The sequence below is a fragment of the Schistocerca serialis genome, chromosome 2, assembly GCF_023864345.2.
Source record: "Schistocerca serialis cubense isolate TAMUIC-IGC-003099 chromosome 2, iqSchSeri2.2, whole genome shotgun sequence".
NCBI lineage: Eukaryota > Metazoa > Arthropoda > Insecta > Orthoptera > Acrididae > Schistocerca > Schistocerca serialis.
In genome coordinates this window covers 127,754,479-127,779,881 of record NC_064639.1, presented here as the reverse complement: position 1 = coordinate 127,779,881, position 25,403 = coordinate 127,754,479, and the positions used below count along the sequence as shown (strand labels likewise).

Sequence of the window (25,403 nt, the reverse complement as noted above, 5' to 3'; positions counted from 1 at the left end):
GGACAGACAGCGACTAAAATTAAAAAGTATTTGCATTATAAATAATTAAGCCCCCATGCACCATTTGATCCTTCCTATGCCACACTGCATTTCAAAAGAGCCTGTCATTTCGAATACTGTAATCTTATTCTCCAGACTCTTAGTAGACACTGGACCAATGTCTCTTCCCTAAAGTGTCCAGAATTTCATCAGGGCACATAGACGCCGCTCTTGTAAAAGATCTTTACCAGCAGCTCACGATCCTTCATGGACACAGTCATGTTGGAGGTCTCGCACGCAAACTGAGGAATAGCCTGTTGTTGCGCATTTCTGACGCGTACAGCGCCATCTATTGGTCAAATTTTCATTAACTTTTTTCTCCATGAGTTCAAATTTTACGTCAGTGTAAGAGGTGGCTCTCTTTCTACAGCCTTTTTAAACTGGAACTTTAATTACAGACGCCCTATATATACACTGAGGCGACAAAATTCATGGGAGAGCTATATGCATGAATCGCGCACACAGGGCATAAAAGGGCAGTGCATTGACAGAGCTGTCCACCCACTCCATCCGTCTCCACGATTTCTACCTCGCCATTTATGGTCGTCCCATCCAGCTCACCCCCACCCTGAGACACCTTGGCCTCACTCTCGACCGTCACCTCACCTGGACCTCTCATCTCCTGACCATCCAGCAGAAAGCCCATTCCCGCTTCTGCCTTCAGAAACTCCTGTCTGGCTGGACATGGAGATTGCATCCTTCCACCATCTTCCACATCTAGAAATCTCTCATCTGTTCTATCCTCTGTTATGCCAGCATTGCCTGGATCCCCCCCCCCCCCACACACACACTTTGTCAAGGCCCTCCAAATCATCTAACGCCACACACTCCACCTTGCCTTCCATATCCGCCTTCTTCCCCCACACAACTCCTGTAAGACCTCAACCCCTCCCCCCACCTCCTCCTTTTCCTCCAAAATCTCCGCAACCCTTACACTGTCTGCAGGCTTGATTCCCTCACCCCCTGGATTCCTCCTTCCTCTCCACCTCCCCCCCCCCACCTGTATCTCTCCCTCTCTCCACTTCCACACTCTCCATCTCCTTCATCAGGGCAATTTCCAGCACCTCCCCCTCTTGGACGTTGAACTTCACTGTGACATCTACCCTTCCTTCCAATTGTAATCTGGCTTTTTCCGCCCCTTCCCCAGGGCTCCCCTTTTCCTCTCCTCTCCTCCTCCGAGAGCGAATTTTCCTCCTTACCCCTCTGAGTCCCTGTACCCCTGCTCGGCTGTTTTCCTCTCCCGTCCCTTTGCTCCCCAGCCCTCCTTTAGCGTGCCCCCCACCTCATACCCTTTCTCTCCCTTCCTCCTCGCCTCCTTTTCCCTTTTCCCACGTCTCCCCGATCCCTGGCAGATCCTCTCAGGTTTTTATTCGTTATCAGTGTGCTGTGTTAGTGTTGTGTTTCGGTGCCTTTATACAGCGTCATCTAGTGATGTGGTTTTAATTGTGTGGTCGACCTGTTTATCGTCCATGACTGTTCCATGCTACACTGTTCGTCATGCGGCTGTTTTAATCGTTATATGACTTTTTATACTCCAGCCGTATTTTGCCTGGTGCCTTTTAATCTAGTGTGTTTTTTGTGTAACATACTTTTTTAGAATTTTATCTCCGATTTACAGTCACCGCTTTATGTGCTTTCTTTTCTTATGTTCCGCCTTTTTTGTTTTTATACTCCGCCATATTTTCTCCTTTCTGTTATTTTAAATATCTTCTTTTGTACAATTACTGTCTTTAGGCTGAAGAGCAGCGCATATGCTGCTGCCAGCCCACCCCAGATGGAGCATTGAAATACAATAAAGGACAAAAAAACGGAACTGTCATCTTTACTCAGGTGATACACGTGAAAAGGTTTCCAAAGTGATTACGACCGCACGACAGGAGTTAACAAACTTTGAACGCGGAAAGGTAGTTGGAGCTAGAAGCACGGTACATTCCGTTTTGGAAATCGTTAGGGAATTCAGTAGTCCGAGATTCAGCCGGCCGAAGTGGCCGTGCGGTTAAAGGCGCTGCAGTCTGGAACCGCAAGACCGCTACGGTCGCAGGTTCGAATCCTGCCTCGGGCATGGATGTTTGTGATGTCCTTAGGTTAGTTTGGTTTAACTAGTTCTAGGGGACTAATGACCTCAGCAGTTGAGTCCCATAGTGCTCAGAGCCATTTTTTTAGTCCGAGATTCACAGTATCAAGTGCCGAGAATACCAAATTTCAGGCATTACCTCTCAGCGCGAACAACGCAATGGTCGACTGCCTTCACTTAACGACCGAGGTCAACGGTGCTCGCGTAGAGTTGTAAGCTTAACAGACAAGCAGCACTGCGTGAAGTAATCGCAGAAATCAGTGTGGGACGTACGACGAGCGTATACATTAGGACAGCGCGACAAATTTTGGGTTCCTTCGGCTATGGCAGCAGGCGACCGACGCGAGTGCCTTTGCTAACAGCACAAAATCGCCCGCAGCGCCTCTCCTAGGCTCACGACCATATCGATTGGACTCTGGACGACTGTAAAACCGTGGTCTCGTCAGATGAGTCCCGATTTCGGTTGGTAAGAGCTAATGGTAGGGTTCGAGTGGGACACTGACCCCCCGAAGCCATGGACCCAGGTTGTCAAGAAGGTACTGTGCAAGTTCGTGGTGGCTTCGTCATGGTGTGGGATGTGTTTACATGGGATGGACGCGGTCTTCTGGCCCAGCTCAACCGGTCATTGAATGGAAATGTTTATGGTCGGCTATTTGAAGACCATTTCCAGCCATTCATCAACTTCGTGTTCCGAAACACCGATGGAATTTTTATGGATGATAAAGCACCATGTCACCTTGCCGCAGTTGTTCTCTATAGTGTAATTAATACAATGCAGTGGTAATGTTGATGATACAACGGTGTGACTGACCTGAGAAAGTTAGATTACACTGTATGCGGATGCCTGGCTGGAAATGACTTACAAGTTCGTGCTAGAATTCAGTATGGTGTTGGCCCACCCTTAGCCTTGATTACAGCTTCCATTCTCGCAGGCGTACATCAGGTGCTGGAAGGTCTCTTCGGGAATAGCAGCGCATTCTTCACCGAGTGCTGCACTGAATAGAGGTATTGATGTCGGTCGGTGAGGCCTGGCACGAAATGGGCATTCCAAAACATCCCAAAGGTATTCTATAAGATTCAGCTCAGGACTCTGTGCAGGCCAGTCCATTACAGGGATCTTATTGTCGTGTAACCACTCCGCCACGGGCCGTGCGTTATGAACAGGTGCTCGATCGTGTTGAAAGGTGCAATCGCCATTCCCAAATTGTTCTTCAACAGTGAGAAGCAAGAAGGTGCTTAAATCATCAGTGTAGGCCTGTGCTGTGATAGTGCCACTCAAAACAACAAGGGGTCCAAGCCCCCTCAATGAAAAACACGACCACACCATAACACTACCGCCTCCGAATTTTACTGTTGGCACTTCACACGTTGGCAGACGAATTCACCGAGCATTCGCCACACCCACACCCTGCCATCGGATCGTCACATTGTGTTAAGTGATTCTTCACTCTACAGAACGACTTTCCAATATTCAGTCGTCCAAGCGAGGCGTCGTTTGGCATTTACCAGCGTGATGTGTGGCTTATGAGCAGCCACTCGACCATGAAATCCAAGTTTTCTCAACTCCCGCCTAACTGTCATAGTACTTGCAATGGATCCTGATGCATTTCGGGATTCCTGTGTGATGGTGTGGATAGATGTCTGCCTATTAAACATTATGACCGTCTTAAACTGTCGGCGGTCTTTGTCAGTCGACAGGCGAGGTTGGCCTGTACGCTTTTGTTCTGTATGTGTCCCTTCACGTTTCCACTTCTCTATGACATCGGAAACAGTGGACCTAGGGATGTTTAGGAGTGTGGAAATCTCGCGTACAGACGTACGACACAAGTGGCACCCAGTCAGCTGACCACGTTCGAAGACCGTGGGGCCCCATTCTGCTTTATCACGATGTCTAATGTTTACTGAGGTCGCTGATATGGAGTGCCTGGCAGTAGGTGGCAGCACAATGCACCTAATGTGAAATGTTTGTTTCTGGGGGTGTCCGGATACTTTTGATCACATAGTGTGTTACAAAATTCATTACTATTGATTCCAAATTAATTTCCGGAATCCGTATATGTCATTAAAAGCGTGTAAAGTTTCTTGTATTTTCTTAGCAACCCCTTGTGGAGTGATTTTATTTCGTACTTGAGGAAAATTATTCCGATGTCTTTAATAGCCGCGATGTCGTATGTCTTCCTTCTTGGGCGTGTCTTCTAGATTTTGAAATAATGAACTTTTCTCCTCAGCATTGCTCAGTCCCAAGGCTCAATTTCAATTTTCTTTCTTTTGCAACTGTATTTTTGATATACGTGGAGCAGCGGTAAATTACAACTGACACAATTTTCACATCCGTGGTAAATTAACTTCTAAGTGTTATTCATAAAAAAAGCTTTTTTATATAGCAACTTCCATAACGTTCATAACAAGGAGCACAAATCGTAAAAGATATAAATTCTAGTACTTCATGGCGAAACCACGGCTTTTATTTATGATACCAAGAGTAAGCTAATGTGTAATCTAATTCTAATAATAATTATTCCATAACATAGAACGTTTATTGTGGTGTCACCGCCAGACACCACACTTGCTAGGTGGTAGCTTTAAATCGGCCGCGGTCTATTAGTACATGTCGGACCCGCGTGTCGCCACTGTCAGTGATCGCAGACCGAGCGCCACCACACGGCAGGTCTCGAGAGACGTACTAGCACTCGCCCCAGTTGTACGGACGACTTAGCTAGCGATGCAACACTGACGAAGCCTCGTTTATTTGCAGAGAAGATAGTTAGAATAGCCTTCAGGTAAGTCAATGGCTACGACCTAGCAAGGCGCCATAGCCATTGATAGTGATCGTATGAAGCATGTCTCATCAAGAACGATGTATACAAATGATGGATTAAAGTTAAGTATTCCAGCAGCTACGTACTTTTCTTTATAGCATTCATTACGTATCCTGTTTCAGACCTCACGGCATCCTGCGTGAGTTTAAGCACGTGCCTTTCGGTTACCCGTCACTGTGGACTGGCTGTCTTGTCAGTCCACAACATTTATGACTGAAGCACTTATAACATTTTTCAGATTCAGTAAAAGTAAAATTTAAAATATTATTAGTTGTTTTTCTTTTTTTGCATAGTTGTTACTAACGGACCATTTAGTGTTTGTGAAACGGAATCATATAATTTTAGACGTTATGCGATTGAACGATACGCTGTATCGCGATTCGTTTGAAGGACATTTTCGGCAATTGGAGCGAATGATTTTGCCACCCAGATCGCCCAACATGAGTCCCATCAAACATTGATGGGACATAATCGAGAGGCCAATTCGTTCACAAACCCCAACCGGCAATACTTTCGCAATTATGGACGGCAATAGAAAAAGCATGGCTCAATATTGGCTCTGGGCACTGTGGGACTTAACTTCTGAGATCATCGGTCCCCTAGAACTTAGAACTACTTAAACCTAACTAACCTATGGACATCACACACATCCATGTCCGAGGCAGGATTCGAACCTGCGACCGTAGCGGTCGTGCGATTCCAGACTGTAGCGCCTAGAACCGCTCGGCCACTCCGGCCAGCGGCTCAATATTTCTGCAGGAGATTTCCAATGACATGTTGAATCGTTGTCACGTCGAGGTCCCACGCGGTATTAGGAGATATCCCATGATTTTTGTCGCCTCATTGCATTTTCTCGAGCAAATAAATATTACTGTTTTGAAATCTTGAGACGAGACTTCCTAATCTTTTTGTTCTCAATTTACCTTACGACATGTGTTGAGGACATCTACTATGAATTTTGTTTTGCTTCCTCTTTCATGTTTCTAATTTCCGGTGTTAATATAATTCGAAGTTTTCGTAAAAAAAAAAGGTCCCCGAAAAATTTCAGGTGCGAAACTGCACAGCAGACAGGTCTTGCAACACACGCAATTCCATAGCTGACGTGCAGACGAAAACTACCACTTGTGACTGGCGAGAGGCTCAGGACAGGAATAAAACGCTAGGGGCGCTGCAGTAGTCCACTTGCCACAAGGAGTCGATTGAGACAAGAAACCTGCTCTCGTAAAAGGGCCTTAAGGGCTTGCGGAACTGCGTGGTGACGCAGCCAGGTCGGAGGTAAGCGTGGATCCGCCGCTGGGGGCATCGCACGTCCCCGCAAGGCCAGCCGCGGAGTGGGCGTGCCGTGGCAGCGCCGCGCGCCGTATAAATGGCGAGCGAGCGCGCCGGGCGCCAGTGCAGTCCCTCCAGCACGCCGCCCGCCGCCGCTGCCCGCCATGTCGGCACTCCTCCAGCTGCTCGTCGTCGCCGCCGCAGCCTCCGCCAGCGTCGCCTGCCTTTCCGCCACTCTGTACGCAGGTAAAGTCGGCCGGGCGCGGCCCCTGACGACAGTGACGGATGCAGTCAGCGAAAGCTTGGGATTCCCAAATTCCAGCGGGACGTTAATCGGCAACTTGTTATAGTATATACTGACAACGTCACCGAAGTAGTGCGAGGACTGCTTCTCACCGCTAGACGCACTTATAGTTAGCTCCGACCGCAACGTTGTGACCCATTTTGGGGTGAGGCAGAGGGGGGTGGGAAGGAGCTCGTGAGAAATACTGAGCAAGGTTACTGTTTGTGACGTTGCAGATTTGGAGCAGGAGTTGAATGGGATGCACGGTATCTTGAGAAGAGGTTATACGATAAGCATCAGTATAAAAAGTTTCCCGGTGCGATTGGGACTCGCACACTGAAAGTTCTGTACAAACTTAAATATCTATATAGACAGTTCATACATTCCGGAATATACGAAAAAGTCGGCCATTTTTGCCTGTTATCGACAGTGATACTGACAAGACATTGGTCCCAGGGATTCTAAGACTTATACACTCCTGGAAATTGAAATAAGAACACCGTGAATTCATTGTCCCAGGAAGGGGAAACTTTATTGACACATTCCTGGGGTCAGATACATCACATGATCACACTGACAGAACCACAGGCACATAGACACAGACAACAGAGCATGCACAAAGTCGGCACAAGCACAGTGTATATCCACCTTTCGCAGCAATGCAGGCTGCTATTATGCCATGGAGACGATCGTAGAGATGCTGGATGTAGTCCTGTGGAACGGCTTGCCATGCCATTTCCACCTGGCGCCTCAGCTGGACCAGCGTTCGTGCTGGACGTGCAGACCGCGTGAGACGACGCTTCATCCAGTCCCAAACATGCTCAATGAGGGACAGATCCGGAGATCTTGCTGGCCAGGGTAGTTGACGTACACCTTCTAGAGCACGTTGGGTGGCACGGGATACATGCGGACGTGCATTGTCCTGTTGGAACAGCAAGTTCCCTTGCCGGTCTAGGAATGGTAGAACGATGGGTTCGATGACGGTTTGGATGTACCGTGCACTATTCAGTGTCCCCTCGACGATCACCAGTGGTGTACGGCCAGTGTAGGAGATCGCTCCCCACACCATGATGCCGGGTGTTGGCCCTGTGTGCCTCGGTCGTATGCAGTCCTGATTGTGGCGCTCACCTCCACGGCGCCAAACACGCATACGACCATCATTGGCACCAAGGCAGAAGCGACTCTCATCGCTGAAGACGACACGTCTCCATTCGTCCCTTCATTCACGCCTGTCGCGACACCACTGGAGGCGGGCTGCACGATGTTGGGGCGTGAGCGGATGACGGCCTAACGGTGTGCGGGACCGTAGCCCAGCTTCATGGGGACGGTTGCGAATGGTCCTCGGCGATACCCCAGGAGCAACAGCATCCCTAATTTGCTGGGAAGTGGCGGTGCGGTCCCCTACGGCACTGCGTAGGATCCTACGGTCTTGACGTGCATCCGTGCGTCGCTGCGGTCCGGTCCCAGGTCGACGGGCACGTGCACCTTCCGCCGACCACTGGCGACAACATCGGTGTACTGTGGAGACCTCACGCCCCACGTGTTGAGCAATTCGGCGGTACGTCCACCCGGCCTCCCGCATGCCCACTATACGCCCTCGCTCAAAGTCCGTCAACTGCACATACGGTTCACGTCCACGCTGTCGCGGCATGCTACCAGTGTTAAAGACTGCGATGGAGGTCCGTATGCCATGGCAAACTGGCTGACACTGACGGCGGCGGTGCACAAATGCTGCGCAGCCAGCGCCATTCGACGGCCAACACCGCGGTTCCTGGTGTGTCCGCTGTGCCGTGCGTGTGATCATTGCTTGTACAGCCCTCTCGCAGTGTCCGGAGCAAGTATGGTGGGTCTGACACACTGGTGTCAATGTGTTCTTTTTTCCATTTCCAGGAGTGTATACTGGGTGATCAAAAAGTCAGTATAATTTTGAAAACTTAGTAAACCACGGAATAATGTAGATATAGAGGTAAAAATTGACACACATGCTTGGAATGACATGGGGTTTTATTAGAACAACAAAAAAAGTATTGCTAGATAGTATAGATCTCTTGCGCGCGTCGTTTGGTGATGATCGTGTGCTCAGCCGCCACTTTCGTCATGCTTGGCCTCCCAGGTCCCTAGACCTCAGTCCGTGCGATTATTGGCTTTGGGGTTACCTGAAGTCGCAAGTGTATCGCTATCGACCGACATTTCTAGCGATGCTGAAAGACAACATCCGACGCCAATGCCTCACCATAACTCCGGACATGCTTTACAGTGCTGTTCACAACATTATTCCTCGACTACAGCTATTGTTGAGGAATGATGGTGGACATATTGAGCATTTCCTGTAAAGAACATCATCTTTGCTTTGTCTTACTTTGTTATACTAATTATTGCTATTGTGATAAAGATGAAGCGCCATCTGCCAGACATTTTTTGAAAGTTTGAATTTTTTTGGTTCTAATGAAACCCCATGTCATTCCAAGCCTGAGTGTCAATTTCTACCTCTCTATCTACATTATTCCGTGATTGATTCAGTTTTCAAATTTATACTGACTTTTTTATCACCCGGTATTTTTGTCGTGTGATATAACCACAAATTAACAATTTACAGATTTTTCCCCGTATCCGTCCTGTGAGACCTTGTTTCTAGCCAAATTTCATGATTTTAGGTCAACGGAAGGAAAGTCCGCTTCTTGTCAAATTTCATGATTTTACGCCAGTGGGAGATCCCTATGAGCTTTGACGGTGATTTTGTGACTAGGGTGCCAAAATATGTGACATAAAAAGCCATATCTTTTCACTGCATTGACCTATAAGTTTCATTTTTGCAGTCCGATAAGAGACCGCAGGCCTTAGTACGTGACATAAATTTCAACTTGATACGTCAACCCGTTCATGAGAAAAACGGATTTTAACAGTCGGACAAACCGACAGGTAGGTGGACTACAAAGTGATCCTAATAGAGTTCCGTTTTTAACGCTTGATGTACGGAACCCTAAGCCAGACGATTCTGAGATAATCAGATTAGGAAATGGGACACTAAGAGTAGTAAATTTAAGCCCCTTCCCTATTACTGTCTCGCTGGGTACGATTTTCTTCCTCCTCCTGAAGTGCGGGCTGCGTAAGAAGCGAGCTCACATATTTTATTTCATTGTAGAATCTTGTACATCCAGGTTCACGGTAGGTCTGTCACGGTCGCTCATGAACACAGGAATGATAACGAAACAGTATATCACCGCTATCTACGGATCTACGCAGAAGATACAGGAACATCAAGAGTGGGGCAGGGGTGCTCGTAAACCTCTGGAAGATGTAGGAATTTGCAGCATGCCGTGTACTTGTGGGGACGTGTATGTTGGTACTGCTAAAACAGCGGTCGCAAAACGATTAGAAAACAGGGGCAACTGTAAAAAGAGAGAAACTGGCGGATGATCTGTTGCAAAATGTGCTTTGCAGCCAGGGGACAAGTGGATTCAATTTGATAAGACTCAGGTACTGGCAACCACAAGCGGATTCCATGTAAAGCTATACTGAGAGACGGTAAAATTTACTAAACATGCCAATAATTTTAATCGGAAGTAGGAGGGTGTGAAACTAAATGGTATGTGCATTTCGGTGCTGAAAATGGAGTACCCCCACCGTGGGGTGATAACAACAGCAGATGACAGCGATCGTCAGTGGCCAATTGCGCTCGAGTTCTCAAAACATTGGACTTAATTGCCTCTGCGCGGGAGCACGCAGAAATGGAATTTTACTTCAGTTAGCAGCTGACCTACGAAAAGGCTACAACACCGCTTGAATGGGACGAAACGTTTGGTTTCAACAAGTTTTTCATCCGACTATGCCGTAATAGCCTAGACTATTCTAATAGGTGTGACGTTTATGACTGTGAAAGCAACTGTGTGGGGCACTTTGGTACAGCTGGCATTGTTATGATGAAAAATGTGCGTCGTTTTAGATTGTTTCCTGATTTCAGCGATGACTTGAGGCAAATCTTCATAGTCAGCAGCTACAAGCATTCACCGCGGGACACAAACATATTGAGCATCTTTGGTCGGAATTTAAAGATATTGTCCACCATGTGCTAGAGAAGTATGTGCCTAGCAAAAGTATAGGGGAGGGAAAGGATCCACTTTGGTACAACAAACGTATTAGGAAGTTGCTGAGAAAGCAGGGAATTTTGCACAGTCGTTTCAAACGTAGACACTGCCCCGCTGGCAAACAGAAATTATGCGAAATGAAAGCAACTGTCAGAAGGACAATGAGAGGCTCTTTTGACGAATTTGAAAGCAATATTTTATCTGCATATTATAAAAATAACCCCAAAAAATTTTGGTCGTACGTAAAATCTATGAACGCTACAAATAATTCAATACCTTCTGACAGTACAGGTAATGTAACTGATGACGATAAACAGAAGGCCGAAATTCTAAACCTAACTTTTAAAAACTCGTTTACGATAGAGGACTGCAGCACCATTCCCCCTTTCAATTATCGAACAAACGAAAGGATGGCTGACGTAGTGTTTAGTGCATCTGGGATTGTAAAACAGTTAAGATCCTTAGACGCCAGAAAGGCATCTGGTCCAGACGGTATCCCCGTAAGATTTTATGTTGACTATGCTACAAATATATCACCATTCTTATCCGTCATCTATCTGAGATGATTGGAATGGCGGAAAGTTCCACGGGACTGGAAGAAGGCCCAGGTCATAGCAATCTATAAAAAAGGTAGAAAATCGGATGCACATAATTACCTGCCAATTTCACTGGCATCGATTTGTTGTAGAATCATGGAACATATTTTGTGTTAAGACATAATGACCTTTCTAGACTCTGAGAAGCTCATCTGCAGAAGCCAGCACGGTTTTAGGAAACAGCGGTCATGCGAGACACAGCTGGCCCTCTTTATGCATGATATACAACAGGCTCTAGATACCGGCTCCCAGGTTGATGCCATATTTCTCGACTTTCGAAAGGCGTTCGACTCAGTTCCGCACTGTCGCTTGCTACAAAAAGTGCGCGCTTACGGTCTATCCAATGACATATGCGGTTGGATAGAAAGTTTTCTAACAGACAGGGAGCAGTATGTCGTCCTGAACAGAGTGACTTCAATAGAAACAAGAGTAACTTCAGGTGTGCCCCAGGGCAGCGTAATAGCTTTTTACGATTTACATAAACGATCTGGTTGATGGTATTGACAGCGGCCTGAGACTGTTTGCCGATGATGCTATAGTCTACAGGAAAGTAGTATCACACGAAAGTTGCGAACAAATCAATGAGGATTTGCAGAAAATAAATGCGTTGTGTAATGACTGGCAGTTATCTCTCAATATTTGTAAGTGCAACCTACTGCGTATAACAAGGCGAAAATCCCCATTAATGTATGAGTACAAAATAAATGATCAGTCTTTGGAAGGGGTAACGTCAGTCAAGTATCTGGGTGTCACTATTCGAAATGATCTCAAATGGAATGATCTGATTACACAAGTAACGGGCAAGGCGAACTCTAGATTGCGGTTTATTGGTAGAATCTTGAAGCGATGCAGTCCTTCAACAAAGGAAATTGCTTACAATACGTTAGTTCATCCAGTCTTAGAGTATAGTTCGTCTTATGGGACCCTTACCAGTTGGGCCTGATTCAAGAGATTGAGAAGGTCCGAAGAAAAGCGGCAAGATTCGTGACTGGTACATTTAGCCATCGCGAGAGCGTTAGAAATCTCATAGAAAGTTTGAGGTGGGAGACACTAGAAGATAGACGGCGCGCTAAACAGAAGGGTCTGATCACTAAATTCCGAAATCCGATCTTCGCCGAGGATGTAGGGCACATGTTATTACCACCAACTTTCAAATCGCGCAATGATCACCATTCAAAGATAAGGGAAATAAAAGCTCGTACTGAGGCGTTCAGACAGTCATTTTTCCCTCGCGCGATCCGCGTGTGGAACAGAGGGGGGGGGGGGGGGGGGGTTTGACTTTGGCGCGAACTGTGCCCTCCGCCACACACCGCTTGGTGGATAGCGGAGTGTATATGTAGAGGTAGAAAGAAATTGTTGTATACCATTCAACATTATCTGTTCGTCGGTCCACTAAAGCAATGGTCGTCAAAACGCGCCTCGCGGGCCGCATGTGTAATGTTTGTGAAATCGGACGTAGGATGCTTACCTCAGGGGCGGAAGGTGGTACGTAGCGTGGCCACTGCGGGGTTACAAGATGTGAGGGCAGGGAATGTCGTGTTGTTTGTCTCCCTGTACTGACAAGTCACGGGCGTGCGCTACTAGTACCGATATGTTGACATGGTATAAGTTTTGACACGGAAGTAACACAGATTCATGAAAGTGCGTTTTAGAGACGGTTATCCTCAGATGCGGTACATACACTAATCGTCCAAAACGTTATGACCACCTGTCCAATAGCCGGTGCGTCCACCTCTGGCACGGATAACAGCGGCGACGCGTGGTAGCATGGAAGCAATGAGGCCTTGGTAGGTCGCTAGAGGTAGTTGGCACCACATCTGCACACACGTAAATTCCGGCAAGGGGGGCGATGTGCTCTGAAGCCACGTTCAATCACACCCCATACGTGTTCGACCGGGTTCAGATCTGGCGAGTTAGGGGGGGGGGGGGAGGGGGCATCACATCAATTGGAGCTCACCACTATATTCCTCGAAACACTCTGTCAACTTCTGGCCTAGTGACATGGCTCGTTATCATGCTGAAAAATGTCACTGCCGTCGGGAAACATGATCGTAATGAAGCGCTGTATGTGGTTTCAAACAGTGTGCGATACACCTTGGTCGTCATGGTGCATTGTATGAGGTCCACTGGACCTAGGGATGCCCACGTTGTTCCCTAGAACACAACGGAGCCGCCGCTAGCTTACCCCCGTCCCGCAATGCAGGTGTCAAGGAGCTATTCCCGTGGAAGACGAGGATTCGCGCTCTTCCACCGGCATGATGAAGAAGGGTATCAGGATTCATTAGGCGATGCAACGCTCCGCCACAGTGCCAGTGTCCAGTACCGATGGCCACAAGTCCGTTTCAGCTGCAGCTGCCGATGTCGTGTTGATAACATTGGCTCATACATGGGCGTTGCGGAGGCCCGTCGTTAGGTGTGTTCGGGGCACTGTGTGTTGCGACATACTTGTACACTGGCCAGCGTTGAAGTCTGATGTTAGTTCCACCACAGTTCGCCGCCTGTTCTGTTTCACCAGTCTGCCCAGCTTACGACGTCCGACACCCGTAATGAGGCGCGGCCGCTCAACCAAACACGACTCCTGGACTTGGTTTCACCTTGGTTTCGCTACGTGTTGAAGACACTCACCACAGCACTCCTCGAACACCCGACAAGTCGTGCAGTTTCCAAAATGCTCGTGCTGTTCCTCCGCGCCATCACTATCTACCCTCAGCGAAACCAAGATAGATCGCGCGCCTCCCCCATTGACTGACTGATACTGCATGCGTCGAGCGTGTGTCTGAGTTGCAGTCATTCCTTGCCAGGTGACGCTGGTATCGCCTGGGCGGTTTTATACCTTTAGTGTTCTGTGGTGTGGCCAACGGCCTTGCCGCAGTGGTAACACCGGTTCCCGTCAGATCACCGAAGTTAAGCGCTGTCGGGCTGGGCTAGCACTTGGATAGGTGACCATCCGGTCTGCCGTGCGCTGTTGGCAAACGGGGTGCACTCAGCCCTTGTGAGGCAAACTGAGGAGCTACTTGATTGAGGAGTGGCGGCTCCGGTCTCGGAAACTGACATACGGCCGGTAGAGCGGTATGCTGACCACATGCCCCTCCATATCCGCATCCAGTGACGCCTGTGGGCTGAGGATGACACGGCGGCCGGTTGGTATCTTTGGGCCTTCATGGCCTGTTTGGGAGGAGTTTACGTCGGTGGTCATCATGTTTTGGCCGATCAGTGTATGGTTCAAATGGCTCCAAGCACTGACTGAAGCGTCTAGAACCGCTCGGTTACAGCGGCCGGCGCTGATCAGTGTACTTGGGACGGTTCATATCGATAGTAGGTTGGTGTTCATAATGTTTTGGCTGATCAGTGTATCTGTAGCAGGGAATACGTAATTAAATTAAGGTCGTTGTATTACAACACAAACGGTAGAACAAAAATGACTTATAAAACTTGTACTAAGCATTTGTGATCATGCCTCATGTTGCATAGTTCATTTAAATTTAAGTGCAATTACTGTTATTAATCAGTTAATCGCCCGCTCACACGGACTACACAACAACACTTCGTCGGGCAGTTTCAGTGTCACAACTCCAGGATAGCTGTGGGTGACAACAATCTGAAACTGAGAAAAGCCGACGCGAAGTATTCCAAATTGTGCCAGCTTACTGATTTATGTAGGTTACCAACTAATAATAATATGATTGGTACAAATGCCGCCCCACAAAGTCAGTATTGTTTGTTGAGTAAAAAAGTTTGGTGAGTGCTACACTAAAGCTATGGTCATGACACGTCTACTGTAAACAAAGAAACAAGCGATCTTACTTCTTTTTAGTTCTTTACGAACGAACGACTCTTGTTTGTTTCTTTGCGTCTTGGGACATCCAGACAGTTAGTGGCTGCCTGGTTTGCGGCTCTTAAGAATACACCCAGTTTTTCTTGTCCTGTTTACGATAATAATGCAGATTTTGCATTTCCTCGGTTGATTGTTTTGAGCATTTCCTTATCCCAAATCACAGGGACGTGTTTTTGAACCTCGGTCAAATTGTTCGAAATTCAGAAGAACATTTTCACAGCTAAACTTTTATGGAGCGAATGTACTGCAGTCTTGATATACCCAAAGATGGCTCTAACTCTCTGTAAGTCACAATCGTGCCGATTCAATCATGATGGCCATGGCATCGCTGTTTTTGGGAACAACAGATTTTTGTTGCCCTTCACGAAATTATCAACACGCTGAACTCCAGTTTTTCAGCCCACGAGCACAGATTTGCCAGCCACCTCTAGCGCTATATCCGGCTGTCGATTACGTCAGCTGACTTAGTTTTAATGCAGCTGCGCTGGTGGCCTGGTATGAGACGGTCTATACAACGACTGCGTTCAGAGACGCGCCACTGACAGGCAGCCAAGGCCATGATCTCAACGAGAACGTGTCGCGAATACGCAGACGCCAGCGGCTGGGTCGCAGTTGTATTGCCGAGCAAGGGAGTGAATAAGAAAAGGAGAGAAAGAATGGAGAGAGGATATTATACAGGGTGATTTTTTCCACCGTGTACAAACTCTAGGGATTGATCGGGGAGAGTATAAAATGGTTGAAATGGCTCTGAGCACTATGGGACTTAACTTCTGAGGTCATCAGTCCCCTAGAACTTAGAACTACTTAAACCTAACTAACCTAAGGACGGCTTGATACGTTCCCGGGAATTACGTCGGATAATACTGTAGAAACCGCACAATATTTCAGCGAGACAACTGCCCGCCATCTTCAGGTGCTACTGTCGCGTCGCTGAGAAGCTCTCCAATTTATATGCAGGCGCCAGCGGGGCATAACGGGCATAACGTCAGCGACGCGAAAGTAGCACCTGAAGATGGCGGGCAGTTGTCTCGCTGAAATATTGTGCGGTTTCTACAATATTATCCGGCGTAATTCCCGGGAACCTATCAAGCAGATTCAGCGTCGGGAAAGCCTCAAACAGCACTAACCTAAGGACATCACACACATCCATGCCCGAGGCAGGATTCGAACCTGTGACCGTAGCAGTCGCGCGGTTCCGGACTGAAGCGCCTAGAACCGCTTGGCCACCGCGGCGGACAGACCATTAATTCAATCAGACTTTGTTACAGAGACGGCGGTCTAATACGCTCTGTACCACGCATCCACAGTTACAGTACGCATCGTTTCCTCCTAGAGGGTGGTACTGTTCCTATAGGTCATACACTAGCGCCCTCTCCTGACATAGTAATTGGTAATGGTGTGTCCGATTCTCTTCCCTTGCTGACACACCTTGTAGTGGACGTGATACAGCGTTGTACACAATAGCCCGGTTTCGAATCGAGAGCTTGCCGAGATGGTGTTTACTTACGGAAAGGCAAATGACAACCGGCGGCGAGCAGCAACATTGTATGAGGAGACATATCGTCGCCGACAGCAACCAGAGCATTCAACGTTTGCAACAGTGTTTCGTCGTTTGTATGAGGCAGGGTTGTTTCAGGAAGCAGGAAATGATGAAGGACGTACCTGAAATGTTCGTACACCAGACTTGGAGTAAAATGTGATCAACACTCTGGAAGGCGACCTCCGTGTCAGTAGCAGGCAATTTGGCCGCCAGTACAGGGTAAGCCAGACGATCGTGTGTAACAGTCTCCATGACAGTTGTTACTACCCTTATCACTCTCAGCGTGTGCAGGGCTAACTAGCGACAGACTTTTCACATCGGGAGCAGTTATCAAAATGGCTCTGAGCACTATGGTACTTATCGTCTGAGGTCATCAGTCCCCTAGAACTTAGAACTACTTAAACCTAACTAACCTAAGGACATCACACACATCCATGCCCGAGGCAGAATTCGAACCTGCGACCGTAGTGGTCGCGCGGTTCCAGACTGTAGCGCCTAGAACCGCTCGGCCACTCCGGCCGGCGGAGCAGTTTTGTCACTGGTTTCTTCACAAGACAATCGCGATTCCGGGACTTGTGTTATCCGTCCTATTTACAAATGAGGCCTCCTTTACGCGGAGTGGTACCTTCCACTTCCGTAACAGTCTTCTGTGGGATACTAAGCAGAACTCCCACGGTATGGGGACAGCGAGTCAACAGCATCGATGCAGCCGGGATGTATGGGCCGGGATAATTGGCAACCGTATTTTGGGACCAGTCTTCCTTCCACGTCGCCTAACACGCCGGAACTATCGGCTTTTCTTGCGGGTGACTTAGCCTCCCCTGCTGGAAGAAGTGCCACTGACGATTCGAAGGGTTACATGGCTGCTACATGATGCTGCTCCAGCCCACTTCGCCGTTAGGATCGGAGGCATCTCAATTGTGTCTTCCCTGGTCGATGGATCGGGTGAGAGGGTCCAGATGCATGGCCTGCTCGTTCACCGGTTCTCAAATGGTTCAAATGGCTCTGAGCACTATGGGACTCAACTGCTGAGGTCATTAGTCCCGTAGAACTTAGAACTAGTTAAACCTAACTAACCTAAGGACATCACAAACATCCATGCCCGAGGCAGGATTCGAAACTGCGACCGTAGCGGTCTTGCGGTTCCAGACTGCAGCGCCTTTTAACCGCACGGCCACTTCGGCCGGCAAGACTTTGTGCTCTCATTCTGTATATTCCTAGATTTATCGCTTAAAGTTTGTACTTGAAACTAAGTATGTTTTCTTAGGATAGGTCATGTCTAACTTTAAATCCCTGCCAGTTCAGTTTCTTCAGCATCTCTGTGGCGACCTCCTATGGGTCAGATAAACCTGTGACCATTTGTGCTATCCTTTGTATATTTCGCAAACCCTCGTCGCCAGTTTTGTAAAGGCCTCGTCACTATTGCAGTACACCGCTAAGAGATTTTCTCCCTGCCCCTATTACACAGCTGTGCCCCAGGGGGTGAGGTAACAGGATAGGAGAACGAAGGTTCTACAACACTCCAACGAGTTAGTAACAAAGTCACAGAAGTGAGTTAAAAAAGTTTACTTATCTTTGTGACTTGTCCATCAAGAACTGACCGAATATTTGAGCAGTTTTTCTTCCGTACATTTCTCTTTTATATAAGAAGTCTGGTGTTGTTATTAATATTGACCGCAATTGAATCTCAATGTAGATAAGTGTAATGTGCTGCGAATACATAGAAAGAAAGATCCTTTATCATTTAGCTAAAATATAGCAGGTCAGCAACTGGAAGCAGTTAATTCCATAAATTATCTGGGAGTACGCATTAGGATTTAAAATGGAGTGATCATATAAAGTTGATCGTCGGTAAAGCAGATGGCAGACTGAGATTCATTTGAAGAATCCTAAGCAAATGCAATCCGAAAACAAAGGAAGTCAGTTACAGAACGCTTGTTCGCCCACTGCTTGAATATTGCTCACCACTGCTATTTTTCTTGACTTCCGGAAGGCGTTCGATACAGTTCCGCACTGTCGCCTGATAAACAAAGTAAGAGCCTACGGAATATCAGACCAGCTGTGTGGCTGGATTGAAGAGTTTTTAGCAAACAGAACACAGCATGTTGTTCTCAATGGAGAGACGTCTACAGACGTTAAAGTAACCTCTGGCGTGCCACAGGGGAGTGTTATGGGACCATTGCTTTTCACAATATATATAAATGACTTAGTAGATAGTGTCGGAAGTTCCATGCGGCTTTTCGCGGATGATGCTGTAGTATACAGAGAAGTTGCAGCATTAGAAAATTGTAGCGAAATGCAGGAAGATCTGCAGCGGATAGGCACTTGGTGCAGGGAGTGGCAACTGACCCTTAACATAGACAAATGTAATGTATTGCGAATACATAGAAAGAAGGATCCTTTATTGTATGATTATATGATAGCGGAACAAACACTGGTAGCAGTTACTTCTGTAAAATATCTGGGAGTATGCGTGCGGAACGATTTGAAGTGGAATGATCATATAAAATTAATTGTTGGTAAGGCGGGTGCCAGGTTGAGATTCATTGGGAGAGTGCTTAGAAAATGTAGTCCATCAACAAAGGAGGTGGCTTACAAAACACTCGTTCGACCTATACTTGAGTATTGCTCATCAGTGTGGGATCCGTACCAGATCGGTCTGATGGAGGAGATACAGAAGATCCAAAGAAGAGCGGCGCGTTTCGTCACAGGGTTATTTGGTAACCGTGATAGCGTTACGGAGATGTTTAATAAACTCAAGTGGCAGACTCTGCAAGAGAGGCGCTCTGCATCGCGGTGTAGCTTGCTCGCCAGGTTTCGAGAGGGTGCGTTTCTGGATGAGGTATCGAATATATTGCTTCCCCCTACTTATACCTCCCGAGGAGATCACGAATGTAAAATTAGAGAGATTAGAGCGCGCACGGAGGCTTTCAGACAGTCGTTCTTCCCGCGAACCATACGCGACTGGAACAGGAAAGGGAGGTAATGACAGTGGCACGTAAAGTGCCCTCCGCCACACACCGTTGGGTGGCTTGCGGAGTATCAATGTAGATGTAGATGTAGATCCGTACCAGACACGGTTGATAGAAGAGATAGAGAAGATCCAACGGAGAGCAGCGCGCTTCGTTACAGGATCATTTAGTCATCGCGAAAGCGTTACGGAGATGATAGATAAACTCCAGTGGAAGACTTTGCAGGAGAGACGCTCAGTAGCTCGGTACGGGCTTTTGTTTAAGTTTCGAGAACATACCTTCACCGAGGAGTCAAGCAGTATATTGCTCCATCCTACGTATATCTCGCGAAGAGACCATGAGGATAAAATCGGAGAGATTAGAGCCCACACGGAGGCATACCAACAATCTTTCTTTCCACGAACAATACGAGACTGGAACAGAAGGGAGAACCGATAGAGGTACTCAGAGTACCGTCCGCCACACACCGTCGGGTGGCTTGCGGAGTATGGATGTAGATGTAGATGTAGAAGGTCTTTAATATACGATATGAACAACAAGGGTCCCAACAGCTTCACCTGAGGCGCACTCGAAGCTACTTGAGCATCTATCAATGACCCTCTGTCCAAGATAACATGCTGCGTTCCCCTACCAAGAAATCGTTACTCCAGTCACAAATTTCGCTTAATGCCCCTCACAGTTGTACTTTCGACAACTAGCGGTACCACCCTCTCCGACTGTCTAGAATACACGGTGCGGAACCACTGCTTTTTAGATGTGTAGTCTGTTGTCACAAAACGACTTCCGTGTCTGTCAGACCAGTTAAGCATTGTTCGGATAAGCCACGGCACTTTCATCTCCATGCAGGCGGCCAGTCGCGGCTATCACATCCGCTTCCGTTTACTCTCCATCGCGAGCAGAAATACCTCTCTCTGCCTTTCACTTTCGTCGCGTCATGCGGCTCAATAAACCCGCCACGACTCACTGCTCTTGTTGCTTTCTAAGGCCGGTAAACTATTGGTGGCATTGGAAGATTGAAACAACAACAGTAAAAAAAGAAAATGGCCAGTTGCAAGTAGGACTCGCACAATGAAGGTTCTGTACGAACTTGATTATGTATATAGACAGTTCATCCATTCTGGGAATGTAGAATCGCGACCTTTCTTGGCCTGTATTATACTGCCAAAATATCTGTCCCAGGGATCCCAAGACATTCGAGAGAGTTCTTATTTCAAGTTTGACGTCGGATGATAAATGATAAAAGAATATTTTTCCGTAAGATTCAATTACAAATTAATACTTTTGTGATTTGTTCCTTTACTCGTACCGTGAAACAATGCTAATTACCAAATTTAATAATTCTAGCCCAACGGGAAGTACCCATAGGTTTTGATTGAGTTTGCAGATATGACCGTATCTTTTGGCTGCATTGACTTAGAAGCTTATATTTATTACACCGTTAAGGGCCCATATCTCTTAGTATGCGACATAAATTTCAAGGCCGGCCGGGGTGGCCGAGCGGTTCTAGGCGTTACAGTCTGGAACCGCGCCACCGCTACGGTCGCAGGTTCGAATCCTGCCTCGGGCATGGATGTGTGTGATATCCTTAGGTTAGTTAGGTTTAAGTAGTTCTACGTTCTATGGGGCTGATGACCTCAGAATTCAAGTCCCATAGTGCTCAGAGCCATTTGAGCCATAAATTTCAAAGCGCTATGTGTACCCGTTCCCGAGAAAAAGTCGTCTTAACAGATGGACCAACAGGCAGAGAGTAAGATAACATAAGTACAAAAACTTTTTTCCGTTTGATATAATTACAGATTTACAGTTTTCGGACTTTTGCCTTTGGTTGTACTGCAACTCCTTGTGTTTTGCGAAATTTCATAATTCTAGGCCTACGAGAAATACCCTACAGATTTTGATGAGTGAGTTTGGGAGTTCAAAATCCGTGAGATAACTCGTCGCATTTTTTGATTTCATTGACTTAGAAGCAGACGTTACTTTACTGCCAGTGGGACCACAGACCTTAGTATGTAACTTTAATTTCAGCTTGATGCGTCTACCTGTTCCCGAGAAAAAGGGGTCTTAACAAACGGGCGGAGTGACACACAGTCTGATAACAAATTGCATCATTTTCTTCGTGTGAAGATACACTCCTGCCCATTAAAATTGCTACACCAAGAACAAATGCAGATGATAAACGGGTATTCATTGGACAAATATATTATACTAGAACTGACATGTAATTACATTTTCACGCAGTTTGGGTGCACAGCTCCTGAGAAATCAGTACCCAGAACCACCACTATGGCCGTTATAACGGCCTTGATACGCCTGGACATTGAGTCAAACAGAGATTGGATGGCGTGTACAGGTACAGCTGCCCATGCAGCTTCAACACGATACCACAGTTCATCAACAGTAGTGACTGGCGTATTGTCACGAGCCAGTTGCTCGGCCACCATTGACCAGACGTTTTCAGTTGGAGAGAGATCTGGAGAATGTGCTGGCCAAGGCAGCAGTCGAACGTTTTCTGTATGCAGAAAGGCCCGTACAGGACCTGCAACATCCGGTCGTGCATTATCCTGCTGATATGTAGGGTTTCGCAGGTATCGAATGAAGGGTAGAGCCACGGGTCGTAACTCATCTGAAATGTAACGTCCACTGTTCAAAGTGCCGTCAATGCGAACAAGAGGTGACCGAGACGTGTAACCAATGACACCTCATACCATCACGCCAGGTGATATGCCAGTATGGCGATGACGAATACACGCTTCCAATGTGCGTTCACCGCGATGTCTCCAGACACGGATGCGAACATCACGATGCTGTAAACAAAACCTGGATTCATCCGAAAAAATGACGTTTTGCCATTCGTGCACCCAGGTTCGTCGTTGAGTGCACCATCGCAGGCGCTCCTCTCTGTGATGCAACGTCAAGGGTAACCGCAGCCATGGTCTCTGAGCTGATAGTGCATGCTGCCGCAAACGTCGTCGAACTGATCGTGCAGATGGTTGTTGTCTTGCAAACGTCAACATCTGTTGACTCAGGGATCGCGACGTGGCTGCACGATCCGTTACAGCCATGCGCATATGATGCCCGTCATCTCGACTGCTAGTGATACGAAGCCGTTGGGATCAAGCACGGCGTTCCGTATTACCCTCCTGAACCCACCGATTCCATATTCTGTTAACGGTCATTGGATCTCGACCAACGCTAGCAGCAATGTCGCGATACGATAAACCACAATCGCGATAGGCTACAATCCGACCTTTATCAAAGTCGGAAACGTGATGGTACGCATTTCTCCTCCTTACACGAGGCATCACAACAACGTTTCACCAGGCAATGCCGGTCAACTGCTGTTTGTGTATGAGAAATCAGTTGGAAACTATCCTCATATCAGCATGTTGTAGGTGTCGCCACCGGCGCCAACCTTGTGTGAATGCTCTGAAAAGCTAATGATTTGCATATCCCAGCATCGTTTTCCTGTCGGTTAAATTTCGCATCTGTAGCACGTCATCTACATGGTGTAGCAATTTTAATGGCCAGTAGTGTAATTACAAGTTAACCGTTTTCGGATTTTTTCCTTTGGTTGTAGCGTGAGACACTGCTTCTTGGCAAATTTCATGGTTCTAAGTCAACGGGAAGTACCTTATAGATTTCGACGAGTGTGTGTGCGATTATCAAATTATGTGACATAAATTGCCGTGTGTTTTTATTTCATTGACTAAGACACTTAATTTTTTTTTACATCGCTAAGAGACCCTAGACTTTAATAAGTGACATAAATTTCAACTTGGTATGTCTACTTTTTCCTGAGAAAACGGGTTTTGGAGAGTCGGACAGAAAGACAGACAGGCGACAAAGGTTTTCACAGATTGAGGTACGTAACCCAAAAAAGCAAGAAAGAAGAAACTGAATTATTTTCATCGCAATCGGGCCGGACGGACAACTAAAGCAAACCACAGCTAAGCGTTGAATTCCAGTGAAGCTATCTAAACGACAGTTGCCATCCTTGACGTCACCAGACAAGCGACAATTCGAGTCAGTTATCGCCAGCGTTTAATTTGCATTCCGTACAGTAATAACGTATGTTATCGCGCTCACAAGGTCATTCCAGTAGGCTTGGAGTTGCTCCTGTTTGAGGCTGGCGCGGAACGCAAATTCACATAAGTATGCAATCGACATAATCATCAGCAGATACACCGTTCGATAAATGCGACCTCAAGACTTCTCTATGCACTGCGGTATGAAAATATCCCGGGTAGCCACTATAATACTTCTCGTTTATGTCTTAGTAATACAATGTAGGCCGGCCACTGTGGCAGAGCGGTTCTAGGCGCTTCAGACCGGAACCGCGCTGCTTTTACGGTCGCAGTTTCGAATCCTGCCTCGGGCATGGATGTGTGTGATGTACTTAGATTAGTTAGGTTTAAGTAGTTCTAAGTGTAGGGGACTGATGACGTCAGACGTGAAGTCCCATAGTGCTTAGAGCCATTTGAACCATTTTTTGAATACAATGTGCTTTTTCGATTCTGTGCGAGCTTAATGGTTGTCAAACACTGGGCTCAGAACTGGGCACCTTTCTTGCTATTGCTGTATGTTTATGAATTTGTTAAGATGTTTGTGTCCTGATCGAAATATTACACTCTGTTTAAATTGTCCACAGTAATTGTAATGAAAAGCAAGTCATCTGTAAAGATATGAAGTCGTGCAGAATAGTAACAACTCCGGTTTTTTTACGTGAAAACTCTGAAGGCTCCTTAAGTAAAACAAACTTTATTAACATTCTAGGTCTTTATTCTTCACGTTTACACATTTATTTCTCAACATAATCATCCTGGCGACCAGCACACGTCTCCCAACGAAAGACCCATTTCAGCACCATGAAACACCAGTCCAAAGTTGCAAATTTTACTATTTTTATTCACTCTATGACTAGTTTCGGACTGGGACCCAGTTTCAAATCATCGTAACATAGTCAAAAATGGTATTTCAGAAAATGCAAAAACCATATCAAAAATGTACAAACAAACAGTTACAGCGGATACAGATAAGCATGCTGAAATTCGTAAAGACCAGTTTATTGGTACCGTCACTATAGAATTTGTTGACGGTGCCACAAGCTCACCTCTGCTAGCACCACTTTGTCACTATCAAAGTGAAGCCCTTGAAAGAGTTCTATAAGTTTTGGAAACAGATGAAAATCGGATAGGGCCATGTCGGGACTGTATGGAGGATGGTCGATGACTGTGAACCCATCTCGCAGAGCATTATCATGCTGAAGGAGAGGGAACTTCAAGTGTGGACGGATTCTTCGAAATTGTGCATTCAGTTTTCTGAGGGTCTCACAGTACCATGGAGACTTTGTGGAGGAGCCTTCAGGCATGAATTACAAATGCACCACACTTTGAACATGCCTGAACACTGTGAGCATAACTTTGCCTGCTAATGGCATGGTCTTGAATTTTTTGCCGTCGGTGAACCTTTGTGGCCGAACTCCATTGATGGTTTCTTTTTATCGGGGTCAAAATGGTGAACGCATCTTTCATCACCTCTCATAATGTTGTTAAGGGTCCCATCAGCCTCATGCCCAAAACGCAAAGTAATTTGTCGACAGACGTCCAGTCTCATCAGGAGTGAGCATTCAGGCACCTACTGTGCACACAGTTTTCGTACAGCAGTTCTGCAATGACGGCCTGTACGCACTCTCGTCGTATGCCACACTTACCTGAGAGTTGTGTCTGTGTTACACGAAGATTTTCTCTGACGAGTTCGTCAACCCGACTCCGATCTGTCTTGTTAGTTGCCTAAAGCGTCCACTCTGAGCTCTGTCACGCACATTGAGGTAAACACCACCATTGCCTTCCTCACGAGCACGAACAATCCAGTGTCGCACGTTACTGACGCCG

The 25,403-nt window shown here is 46.9% G+C and overlaps 1 protein-coding gene and 1 pseudogene across 1 annotated transcript in view; both read left to right on the top strand.

The window, feature by feature from the left end:
* Nucleotides 1-6,331: 6,331 nt before the first annotated feature.
* Nucleotides 6,332-25,403, top strand: part of LOC126455461 (lysozyme 2-like) — a 108,161-nt gene continuing 89,089 nt past the window's right edge. Inside the window, exon 1 of the mRNA XM_050091210.1 lies at nucleotides 6,332-6,447. Within this exon, the coding sequence (XP_049947167.1) occupies nucleotides 6,366-6,447 (82 nt within the window). The 5' untranslated portion in view covers nucleotides 6,332-6,365. The remainder of the gene's footprint in view (nucleotides 6,448-25,403) is intronic.
* Nucleotides 14,019-14,136, top strand: LOC126459603 (5S ribosomal RNA; annotated as a pseudogene).